This window comes from Erithacus rubecula (genome assembly GCF_903797595.1).
Source record: "Erithacus rubecula genome assembly, chromosome: 3".
Lineage (NCBI taxonomy): Eukaryota > Metazoa > Chordata > Aves > Passeriformes > Muscicapidae > Erithacus > Erithacus rubecula.
The window spans coordinates 112,276,807-112,289,478 of record NC_136689.1 but is presented as its reverse complement, the minus strand read 5'-3'; the positions used below and the strand labels follow the sequence as shown (position 1 = coordinate 112,289,478).

General features: G+C 37.6%; 1 protein-coding gene across 1 annotated transcript in view; it reads right to left on the bottom strand.

The window, feature by feature from the left end:
- Positions 1–3,780: 3,780 nt before the first annotated feature.
- RAB2A (RAB2A, member RAS oncogene family) overlaps positions 3,781–12,672 on the bottom strand; it is a 40,266-nt gene continuing 31,374 nt past the window's right edge. Inside the window, exons 7-8 of the mRNA XM_079300003.1 lie at positions 7,132–7,200; positions 3,781–4,970 (exon numbers count right to left, since the gene is read on the bottom strand). Of these exons, the coding sequence (XP_079156129.1) occupies positions 4,875–4,970; positions 7,132–7,200 (165 nt within the window). The 3' untranslated portion in view covers positions 3,781–4,874. The remainder of the gene's footprint in view (positions 4,971–7,131; positions 7,201–12,672) is intronic.

Here is a 12,672-nt window from a genome sequence, read left to right as displayed (position 1 = left end):
TACCTTATTTCACCCCTATGTCACAGAGCCGTGGGATGTTGCAGTTAAATCCCAGTCTCAGACATGTGTTCCAGTTTATATATGGAGTCAAATGCCTATCATCACCACAGCACAGAGATTTGCAACCAAACATCAGTTTTTAAAATTTATTTTTAAATGAACAGTATACCTGATGGTACAGAATAGCATTTTTTTACTGAGTGATCTCATAACAGTGTGCTTTTTTAGGCTGGCGTATAACTGACTGTGGAGCACGCTGGGTTTGCCTTCTCCAGCTTGGGTTGCCTGTGGTAAAATTGCTACAGCAACAAGCTCTTTCCACAAACCAATGCTAAAGCAGCAACTCTTCCCTCCCCCTCGCCCCCCACTCCTCCTCCAGCTGCTAAGCAAAGAATAAACTTTTAGCTTTGCCCCTCCTTTATTGGAAGGGGAATAGGGTAATACACTGTAATTGGTTTTCCATGTTTGCCAAGAGTCTGTTTCCTCTTATCATCCACAATATTTAACATAAGTCTTGTAATAGTTCCAAAAATAATAAAATCTGTCCCAAGAATAAAAATGATAGATCCACAACATGCTGTTTTTTTTTTTTTTTTTGTCATGGTCTTGGTTTTGTAACATTCTGTTAGTAGTTTTTATTGCCTAATGTTGTGGTTTCTTTCATACCCAGTAAAGACATTTCATCAGCTACTTATACAGCAGCAGCCTGGATTATTTACAAATGGAGATTTCAGTAGTGTATTACAATAAATCACCACTGCATACTGTTAAAGTTACATTGCAGCAATGTGGCAGAAGAGAACCCAGAGATTCTTGAGGGAGGAACATTAAGTATACACAAATCATACATACGATCTCAGCAAACAAATTTATTAAGATATCCAAATAAAACCTGTTAGTCTTCCTCTGTCTCCCCTATCTCCTCCCATGCAATAGTGGAAGAGGACTAGGCAAATTATATCCCCCCACACATGCAAACCAGTACACACAATAGGTGCAACAAGTAGCAGAGCCTGTGCAATACTTCCTTCATGATTTTATATCATGCAGCCAGATAGCACACGTATCCTTCTCTCCCTCTGCCCCACCCTTCCACCCCTAAAACAAATGCCCCATACCAGGCAAATTCCTGTAAGCTTGGGATATGGAGCAAGTAAAGACAGCATTTTGCTCATAGGATTTAGTTGAACAAAACAATATGAAAACAGAAAAGACAAAAAGGAGATTATACACAGGAGAAACTTGATTTAGAATGCAAAAAATCCCCAAAACACACAAATCAACTAAAAAATCTGAGAAGAAAGTTGTAGGACACTCAATAGTGAGGAATCACTACCTCAGGCCTCAGCAATTACAAAAGCAATACCCTACTGATATCAATTAGATAAAAATGTAAGCACATTGGGGTACCCTCTTTAAGAAAGATCACTTTAGAAAAAAAAAATCATGCAATGCTCAAAATTGTCTTGTTATTTCTAAGTTTCTTTAATATACTTTTTTTTTTCCATTCAGACTCAGTTTATCTTGTATTTCTGAGCCTGAAAAGGCTTCACTTCAGTCCCAAGAATAGACTTAGTCCCCCAACAGTCACAGATAAACTCTTAAGGCAGAAATAATTTTCCCAGTTTAAATGTACATCATGTAGTGTGTGCTCTTCTAACCCAAACAATATATAAATGTTGCAGATAAAAGCTCTTCAATGGCCAGCACAAGAAACTAAGTGTCACAAAAAGTGTAACACAGCAGAAAGGATACAACGCTGGAGCAGGGGATGAAGCTCTCACTGCTTGCTAAGGGGCTTCAGACACTTTTTACTTCAGCTTATCAGCAAAAGTTTTGGCAGTCGTTTTACCTTAACTCACTGCTGAGTCTGATCTGCACAAGAATAAATCAGTGACTGAAGCCAAAAAAGACACACAGGTCTAAGACTGAGGGGGAGTTGTTAATCTTTCTTCATTGACTGCCAAAATTCCTGGAGCACTTCATTTTTAGCAGAAATGGGAGAGACAAGCTTTTAGTCATGCTTAGAGGGCTTATCACCTCAATTTTTTTTCTTTTTTAAAAATTTTTATTTAAATATTTATTTAAACTATACTTTATACCATATTCTAAACTGGGACTAATGGAAAAATTGTACCTTGGTATCATTTTGAAGTATCAACAGCCTCACATTACATGTGACACCAGTACAAGTTGCTGGGAAACAATTACATTCTGGTTCTTTGGTTGTGAAAATGTAACCAACAACAGCAACTGGAATTCAACATGAAATCTCAGCAAGTTGTCAGTCACTCACAAGTAAAACAAACCAGGGAAAGAAGCATCTTGTTAAAAAGCATACACTTTAGAAGTAAACCCTCCTGCTGAGTTCCATGCTGTAAAATTTTAAAATTCTATCTGGATAAAATCGCACCAGGGCTTTTCAAAAAGCACCTCTACAAAAATACAGACTAGCAACAAAATAGAATAGCAACAAAAGATTTATGTGTGCATAAAGTTTGTGACAAAAAGCCAGCCAGAATGCATGGAAATTTCAATTTTGTTCTAGCTACTCTTTTAAAGTACCACAGTCTTAACATAACGTACAGTCTAAGACTGGCACGTGAGCCAGAACCAAACCACCAGGATCAGCAATGGATTGCATACATGACTTTAGTAAGTCACAGCATATTCCCCCTGCCCCTCTCACCCCCCTAAAGCAGCACTGCTGGCTCTTGACTATAGCAGCCCTGGAATCCTGGGCGATTCTGTAACTCTTCCATGTTTTCAGAAGCTTTCTGTTTTTGAAATCATCACCACTTAAAACAGCATGAATTTTTGTTCTTTTCAGGGCAGTGCACAAATCCACCCCCTCCACTCCCCTAATGGACAACTTTCATGCCTAAATTTATTACCCTTTGTAATGAAGATCAGGGTGCTGTATAAGAGTACACTTTTCTCCCATCTCAAGCAACTGAATTCTACAACATTACCAGGTAAAAAGAACTTCCAAGTAGTTAATTCAGGCTAATAGTCTTGTTTGTTACTCCTTCTTGTAAAGAGCTAGTTAGGACATGCCAGTTTTCCCTTGTCATCCATGCAGTTTAGTCCTATGGTTTTACTGTCATGCAATTTTCAAACTTCAACTGAAACAATAGGTATTTGATATAAATGCAAATTTTGTATAATAAACAGATAACAGCTGAAAGTATGTAAATGGAGTAACCTCTTAATAATTTAGAAGTTGAAAACTTACAATATATTGCTGAAAATGTTCCTAGATGTGTAAAAAAGAATTGAAGTCAGCAACTAACAAATCAGTACTGGTTCCCCCTTCTCCAAAACACCAACAAAAGGTTCCACACCATTTTTTCAAACTTTATTTAATATCATAACCACTGCTATGTTATACCCATCAGTCTGAAGTTTATTCACTCTGGCTGTTCAAGTTCTGACAATTAGAACAGGTGACACGAGGATCCCTTTCCCCCAGTGTTGTGTTGCAGTCGATATTGGTCCAGTAAGACAAAAGTTTTGCAGTCATTGCCTGCCCCCAGCCCCTTTATTTCCCCCAATACATGAAGCATGTCCTAGCATTAGCATCACTCTTTTGTCTGCAATTATTTAAATAGGATGAGATGGAAACTCAGTTGTTTGCACATTTGGATGAAAGGTGACATGAACATTCTGTATTTTAACAAATAAACACTTAAACACAGGATTTTGTTTTGCAGTGTGCAACCCTTTCATTTGAGGAAAAGTATGCCCCCCCCAGCCATCACCATAATAAGTAACAAAACATTTGTAGTTTTGATTTTCATCAAGATTTCCAAACTGGCAGATTTTATTTTCACACCCTCTTCACAATAGACAAGATGCTTACCATATATTTAGGATTACAAGTTGTCACTAAAAGAAAACTTTACACAACCACTATACATTTAGGTTGAAAAACTGTCCTTGCATGAAAAATATACCTAGAAATCAAGTGGTAAACAAGAAAAAAACCATTGAGAAGATCAACGTTTTTAAAATGTGCCATTTTAAATTTATCAACTCCTCCTCTACTTTTCATCCATACTCTGTTTTCACCTATAGTATTTGTTAAGGCAAACAGCTAATCCATTTCTGAAGAGGTGTTGTGGAAATTGTGGATAAACAGCAAACATTTGGCATTAAAATAGATAGCACGTATGTAGCTTCTAGTAATATACATTAAGCATCTCTCTTGGACTTCAGGATAATGACAGGGGAGCATGAACATGCTAACAATGTCAAAAAGGCTTAAAATTTAGCATCCAAGCAATTCCTATTAATGCTTCTGTAGTTTTCAAGCTCTAAGTAGTATAGATTTTATGCAAATGCATTAAAGAATTCTAGCTTGGCAAGTACACCCAAGCAGGTTATTAAACTATATATACAGAAAGTGATAAATACAGAATTAAAAGAGTCCTTCCGCTTCTCTTCATAGCCTTGAAAATTGACAAAAACTTGAGGACAGCTCTACAATATTAAACATTAGGTAACCTCAGGAGCTGGGAAACCTAACTACACAAACTGATTAAAATACTCAGATGACTTTGTAGTGTTTAATACAATTCAGTTCGTAGTCAAGGGCACAAGACAACATTTAACAAAAATAATCACATCAATTGACCTAGAAATCAAATGTAAATAGATATGAATACAATCTCCAAAATCTGTCTTTAAGTGAACATTAACCATTTATTCAAAGTTATACAAGAATTTGAAGGATAAAGTCTTCTGCAACAGGAAACCAACTTACAAGTTTCATGTCTCAATCGAATTGAAGTGGAGGCGAGCAGGGGGCAGGGGGAGGGAAGGGTGAACAAACAAGTAGGCCCCATCCAGGCAGCTAGAAAGTAAAAACAGGCTCAACAGCAGCCTCCTCCAGCTTGCTGTCCTCCCTGATTGCCTGCAAGTGTTGCATTGGTGGCAGCATGTTGAGGGCCAATTTTTATGCCATTTGCCTGAAATGAAGTTAAGACACAGTGTAAATATTTCAGAATATACTTGAAAAGCTACTTTTTCTATTTAGAAGATCATATAACAAGTTCTTCTAATGTATGCAATCAATGGAGCAAAATTTGTAATTTTTCCTCAGAATGTTCTTAGTGATTAAATATTATTTAAAGCAAGATGCCTTCCTTCTCATTTAAATTTTATCTCCATGTTACACTCTCTAGCTTAAACTCCTTAAAAAAAAAAAACATAGCAAGAATTGTATTTAAATACTACTTGGCATATGGCTTAAAAATACATAGCATTTGCTAAGAATGTATAACCTCTCCCCTCTTGCCAAAAATCTCCACTAGTTTAATAGTTTAATATAAAACTTTTCCTCTCTAGACAGCATTTCTTTCTGTGTTGAATCAGCTGTAGAGGCTAAGGGCATACGAGTGCTCTGTGTCATCAATAATTTCTGTGATCCCAAAAGACATGGCTACTTGCCAAGAACCCACACACAGCGTAGCTCTTTCATTCATCAAAATCACACTTATATCTTAACCCTCACTCCCTCAAGTGGATTTTACCTAAAAATACAGCACTTTGAGAAAAGTAATACAGTAGCTTCAGAAATTAAGCTCTTAAGGAAACTTTGCGTCACAGCAAATCTCAGATTTATGATGCTTGGCAGTTGTTCTGCAGCAGTGGTAGCCTTCGGGTTTCTGGCACTCGCTCAGTATTGACAGCAGCTGATGTGGTTTCTTTTCGCTCTTTGACTCCTCTTTAATAAAAAGCATGCCCTATGGCTCATTGGTTTTGCCCCCTCTGGGCTGATAGCAACTTCTTGAGGAATCAAGGAGCCAGACTTGGCATAAAGCCAAATAAGTAGCACGGACTGTTGGCTCTTGACAGCATATTGCAATCAAAGCTCCGTAAGGCACAGTAAAGCAGTCAGCTACTATATGAAACTCGACAGATACAACGAGCATGCTTTTTCAGGCACTCTAAATGCTCTCCAATTTATATTGCACTACCAACTGCATTTTCTTCAGGAAAGATGTGAAGGACGATTTTAAATTTTTCATCAGTGAACTGAATTTAAGAAGTGTTTCACCAAAATGCACACACACACTTTCCAGTCAGAATTAGTTTAGAGGATTACCACTCAAGTCTTATTTAGCTACAAGTTTCCTGATGCACTACTTTGCATACTACTGAAGTTTCTCATTTTTTCCTCTCTGAAGTTGTGAGTAATATTTTCAATAGTCTCAATTTTCTCATGTTGAAATATACTGAGCAGAAAGGCATGAAGCTACTTAATTTGAGTTCTGCCAATTCCCTCCCTACTCTGAACAATCCTGCAAGGACTGTAATGTCTAAGAGAAGAATCACACTGACAGTCTGGGCACACCTCTCCACAGAGCAGAAACAGAACAGTGGTGGTGCAGATTTTCACATCTAGTTTCACTAAGCACCTCAGCAACAATATTCAGGGACATGCAGGATACAAAAAACACAACTTGATCTTCAGAAAAGACTGATCACCTCACATTGTCAAATTTGCTATGAGACTATTAACAGAGAGCTTATACAATCTTAACATTTCTATACAATACTAGTGTTATGAAGGACAGCACAGTCATTTCAAAATTCCAGAGACATTATATGTCCTTCTAGCTCTTTGTTACCTCTTCTCCAGCTCTCTACCCCCATCCCAAAGAAGCAAAGGTACAGGCCCCAATAATCTGTAATTTCAGTAATATGCATAAGCAAAAAGGCTAATCTTTTATTCCCTACAGTATCCAGCCACCTAACCCAGGAACATTTCAAAAGTCTTTTATGTAACTCTCAAAGCAATCCCTCCCCTACACTGGACAGCTCATGGAGTGCATCTGGCATATCAACATGGTCCCCCATTTACATAGTGGAAAATTATCTTTGAAAACAGATGACACCATATGGAGAAGTGGATGAAAGTGGATTTTCTTCTCTTTTGGGGATTTATATTATTTTGCGATGCTTCATGGATGGATAGGGTCACTTATTTTAATCCATTTTTATCACAATGGCAGACAATTCTACATCCAAATGGAACAGACAAATCTTTTACTGTCCAGCCTTCTAGGGAAGGTGAATTTTGTACTTTTAAAAAGCAGAGTGCACAGAGAGTGTACAAAAAGTTACCTCATTATTTATGTCAAAAACTCCTTCCTGGATTTTCTCGTAGATCTCCTTTGCAGTGTTAATAAATGCCTAGAACAGAGGAAAAAGACCACAGACAATGAATGCGATACCCTTTGGTGTAAGATGCACTAATTGGAATTCAATCTCATGTGCAGTTGCTTCAGTGAGACTTTCCTTCCTGACCTCTGCAGAAACAGGTATGACAACAGCATCCTATAACCCACCCTGAAGCAGCAATGGATCACATGCTGTTTACAAAAACAGTGGCATTTTCATAACATCTGTATTCTACAATCTGCTGTCCAGTAATTACAGGGAAAAAGTGGTTTTTAAGATATATAAATTACTTTTAAATTATTTATTTCTGACCCTTATGGATAGATTGTGTGGCAGATGGTTTCCCCTACCCTTAATATCTTTGTAATAGGCCACTCTAGATTAGAGTGCTTAGCAACATAAAACCACAGGGTACTTACAATGATGATGTAAGGATGCTGCCTGCTGGATGAAACCTTACGCTATCATTTAATATTCACCTAATTTTAAGAACGTATTCTCTTTAATTAATCTTGCACACAATGGGCAACAGACATCTTAATAATAGAAAGGAGAGGCTCCAGGTTTTATAACTACTTTTAAAAATTTACTGTTTTAATTCAGAGAAAATACTTTGACACTCAGGTCTGAAAGAGTGACTGATATAAATGCTTTCGGTTAAAGTTTACAATCAATGATTCCATTCTTCATCTCTCATTTAGCTTTATAGGTCAAGTAATGCCTAAAATAATGTATAATTTAGGAGGTGATTAACAGCAGCTAGTAATTACAATAAACATATAGTTCTTTTTGTTTTAAAATACCAACACCATGCAATCATACCATACATGCTACCTTCTGCACAAGCCTATTACAGCAAATACAGATCTAATTCAAATATAAAAAAGTAAACAGGGTTCATGGAGAGGAACAAATCATACCTTTCCTCATTTCTACACTGGAAGCATTTGACTGCTGAACTTGCCACCAGAGCTTTGTTTCCTAATTAACAGGACTGATATGTTTTCACCTTTAAAGGCCTTACAGCTCCCCAGAGTAATCAATCTACTGCAGCTCAATTACTGCACCAAGCACACACCACAGCCAGTGAAGGAGACTTGAACGACTGCAGCAGGAGCAGAGAGATATGAATATGCATAAACTCTAAGTGGGTGATCGAATCATCACAGAGGGTCATGAGAATTTGCAGCAAAATAATGAGAAGAATTAATCATTGCAGATTCACAAGGCACTTAGGAAGCGAGTTCGTTTTTCAAACACGTGTTAGAGTTGAGAAGAAAAATTGGCTTTCGGCCAACTACGAATTGATTCAAATTCCTCAGAATCTGAAGTTTTCTATGTAAGGAAAAATATTCAAACTTATCTTTGTTCCTGATAACATACTAATTATTGTAATGGCCTCATACATGTGCAGGGTATAAGTCAACTTTGAAAATTCACACAGCTGGATTCTGTGAGGATCCTTACTTCTACTTCAGCGGGACATTAAACAGAACTCGAAGTCTTAAAAAAGCGTTATGATAACTTCATGTAAACAAGCACTTAACAACTGGCACTTCTAACAGTTCTAGAAGATGCTGGCTTAAGTACACCAAGACTCTTAGAATTAATTTAATTTACATTAAATCTTTAGAAATTACTTTAGAGCAACAAGCTAAAATTTTAACAGACTCCAAACTAATACAACTGAGAATAAATTAACTTTTGGAAACTCCCCTCAAGAGAAGTCATTGTAGCAATGCATCTAATCTCACAAAAAACCAGTAAAATGCACTGGAAAACAGCACTTCACAAACACAAAATTCCTCCTGTTACTATACACGTACTGTATAAACAAAAGAGCATACTGAGTTCTGTACAGTATATTTTAATATTGAACACACTGGTGACGAAACTGCTGATTTGAAAAATCCAAATATTCCATTAATCTCAGTTCTAACATTTCAGTTCTCTTGAAGTCATAATCTGACTACTAAATTCCCATCAGTGATTCTGGTGCACGACATATTTAGTGTTTAAACAGCACATACTGTTACTCTGCATAACAAAATGCCAGGTTGCACTGGGTCACAGGATTCCTATTTGAAACAAATGATAAGAATTTAGCATACAGTAAGTCTACTTCACATTCTCTTCTTTGCATGTATTCTAAAAAATTGCTACTAATCAGCCATGAAGAGACTTGAATTCCTTGACACTTCCATTTGTTTCTCACATCCATGTATTTTTAGTTAACTTATGATTCCAAGTGTAAGCAGACTCAATCACCTGAGAATGTCACTAAAACAGCAGTCTGCATGCTTTAAGAGTATCATACCACATTTTGGCATTGCATGCTAGTGCTCCAATTAGCAAGGACAAGAAGGTGAACTTGCTAGAATTGACGCCTTCCAAAAAATCTTTTAATACTGCATGTTCTAACTCTTATTTGGAACACGCAGTATACTATAAACTCTCAATTATTTATAGGCAGTTTATCCTATTTTCAGATTAACTGAGCCATAGATGCAGAAAGACATAGTGATTTCCCCTCAAATCCAGTTTAGATTTATGAGACCACGTGCAGAGGACTGCAAGAACACAGCTGCAGCACCTCACACACCAACTTGGATCCAGGTGCAGCTTAGCCACTTCCACACAAGACCTCACCAGCAAGCCCACAAGGGCTCAGCTGGCTGCCTACCAAGCCTACTGCAGTTGCACTGTATGTTCCCATAATCCTGCTGCTACTAAAACACTGGACAAAGATACTCATGCTTTCCCACCCCAAATCAGGCCAGGTTCATTTTCACCACTCCAGGGGAGGCGGCATCAGACTCACCCTGCATTTATACATAACCACCTGAAAGATGGCAATGCCCTAGTACACAGTACCTCTATGACTCATAAAAGGAAGTGAGAGACTTTTGCAAAATCAATACATTAGACTTCCAAATACAAAAATCCTTGACTACATTTTGGGGAAAATTTAAGAAAACTATGTACCTTCAGGAAAATATCTATATGTAATGTTTAACTCTTGGTCATTTTCTAAACCAAAACTTACTGATGCTTTCATGCATGAGACTGCTGAATATAACTGTACCACAGCATTAGAAAAGGTGGTATACAAGTTATTCAATGATTTTTTTTTTTTTTTTAATGTAAAGTGTTTTTCAATTATGTGCTCGTTATAACTAGGTTCCCAAATAACAGCAATACCTCTTTGAGGAAAAGTGCATCACTGTACAAGTGGGAAAGTGTGTCTTGCGAGATGTGATCTGCCTGTTGTGTCATGCCTGCACGTACTGCAAAGCCAACAAAAGAGGCTTTTAAATCACAATATATCAGTATAATATCACTTTAGATTATTTGTATAAGGAGTTTCCCAGATCATATTGCAACATGAGAATCAAGAAGTCATGTCTCACAATGCTCACCCCAAAAAATCCCCCAAATAACAAAAAACTGCAACTAACAAACACTAGAGATACTGCATTTAGAGGTAAATTAATCCTACAAACAGTGACTGTAGAATTAAATCCACTTCAACATTCATATCACACAAATAAACAAGTAGTACAGTTTTACTACCCTTGAGACAAATCCAGGAAGAATGAATTCTGTAACTGATAAAAATAATGCAAGAAACACGTAAGGGAGTAAGTTCCTGACACCTCTGTCTCACGGAAGCTATGCATGAATAATAACAAGCTAGGGGCACCAGAACATGAGCAGTACAGCAGCTACAGTTTTCATTTGCAGATGACAATGTCACTTGTCTTTCTCAGAAAGCTAATGGCAGGATAAGGATCTGAGAACTTTGCTATAAGCTGTGCATAACAGGAAAAACTTGTGTATGAATCACTGGTACTTTTCAAAACTCAAGACTTTACAAGTTCATCTTTGCCTAAAATCAGGCGCGAGATCACGGTCAGCATGGCCAGCTCGTGGAACATGCTGCCCTCTGGTGGCAATGTTAAAATTAAATTCAATGCATGAAAATAGAAACTGGGCAATCCTTATTTCCTGGATTCTTTCTTACAATGAATTACATGAGGAATGCTTCAAGTTTAAATATATCACAAATTCTAAAGCATGACCGAGCCAACACCTAGATTTTCCTCCTCCTCTCCAACTTCCTATCTTAACTTTTAGCAGTAAGATATGATATAGTTAGATTATTCTACTATTTAAGAAAGCATTTGGAAACAGTAACAACACAGACAAAAAATGGATTTATGCATAAAGCATTCACCATCCCAGTGTGTAAGTGGTGCTGGGTGGCCACTTAATGGAGTGAGATTGCAAAGCTCTGAGCAGCTTTTTCATGCACCCACAGTAAGGCAATGCTTTTTATACCTAAATGATCTTTCATGAAGAAGTCTAGCACACTAAAAGGGATGCAGCAGAGGGGTTAATTATGAACAGCAGTAAGGTGCTATATAATGAACCCACACCCTAAAAAGCACCCCAACACATCTGTAACCTTATATTTGAAGTACAGGTGCAAAGACACAAACCAGAACTTGAGAGCAATTTCTTTCTGTCCCTCTTGAGGCACAATCTTTATGACAAACTTATTGAGTCAATGCACATTACTACAGCTCAACCTGACTTAAAAAGTCCTGCAACTGCTGAACAGTTACACAGGACATAATACTTGAAGGGGGGGGGGGGGGGGGGGGGGAGGGAAGAAACTCCCCCAAATTAAGAATCAATTTCTCCAATAATCTACAAATCAGGCAGGCAGTATCATATTTCATGCTCTTCCATAAAGCCTGAAACACACAGTTACAGAGATCTTTTATTCTCATCATACTCAGAAGCCCCACAGCAGAGTCAGTGCTTCTTACTGTGAAGATGGGGCCACAATCCAAGGATTTGCCACAAGCAGATAAAAGCTGTGTATCTTCATTACAGCCAGGTGTCCTGTCCCTTCTCCCTTCTTCAGTTGACCTGACACAAGCTTCTACCCCTTTTTCTCATGGGAGAAACTGGCAAAAAAAGTCAGCTTTGCACAACTGAAAGAAAGGTCACAGAACTTTGATTTCCAGGAACTTGAAGAAACACTGGTTTTGATACAAATTAAGATAAGTCTAACTTTTGGGTGGGTGTTTCTTGGGTTTTTTAAAAGACTCACGATGTAGAAATCCTGCTCTTTTGCAACTGCTAGTCAAATTACCTCTTGTGTCTCCTTATGGGAAACAACTTACTAAAACCAACTCCCACACTAAGAGTCAGTGATACACTGACATTAAGTGAGGTCAGCTTCTGGACAGTGATGTTGTCTAGCACAGTTCTGACCAGCATCCAGAAAACTTTCTGGCTTAGGATTGGTCACGTCATGAATCATTATTAAAAGCTGCAGTCAGGAATGAAATAAATAACACACAAAGTTACTGTAGCTTCCCAAATACAGCTAGGTAACCTTACTTCTTGAGAATCAGTGCACATAAATGGATTCAAACCACTGATATGCCAGGGACAAGAAGTTAAGCACCA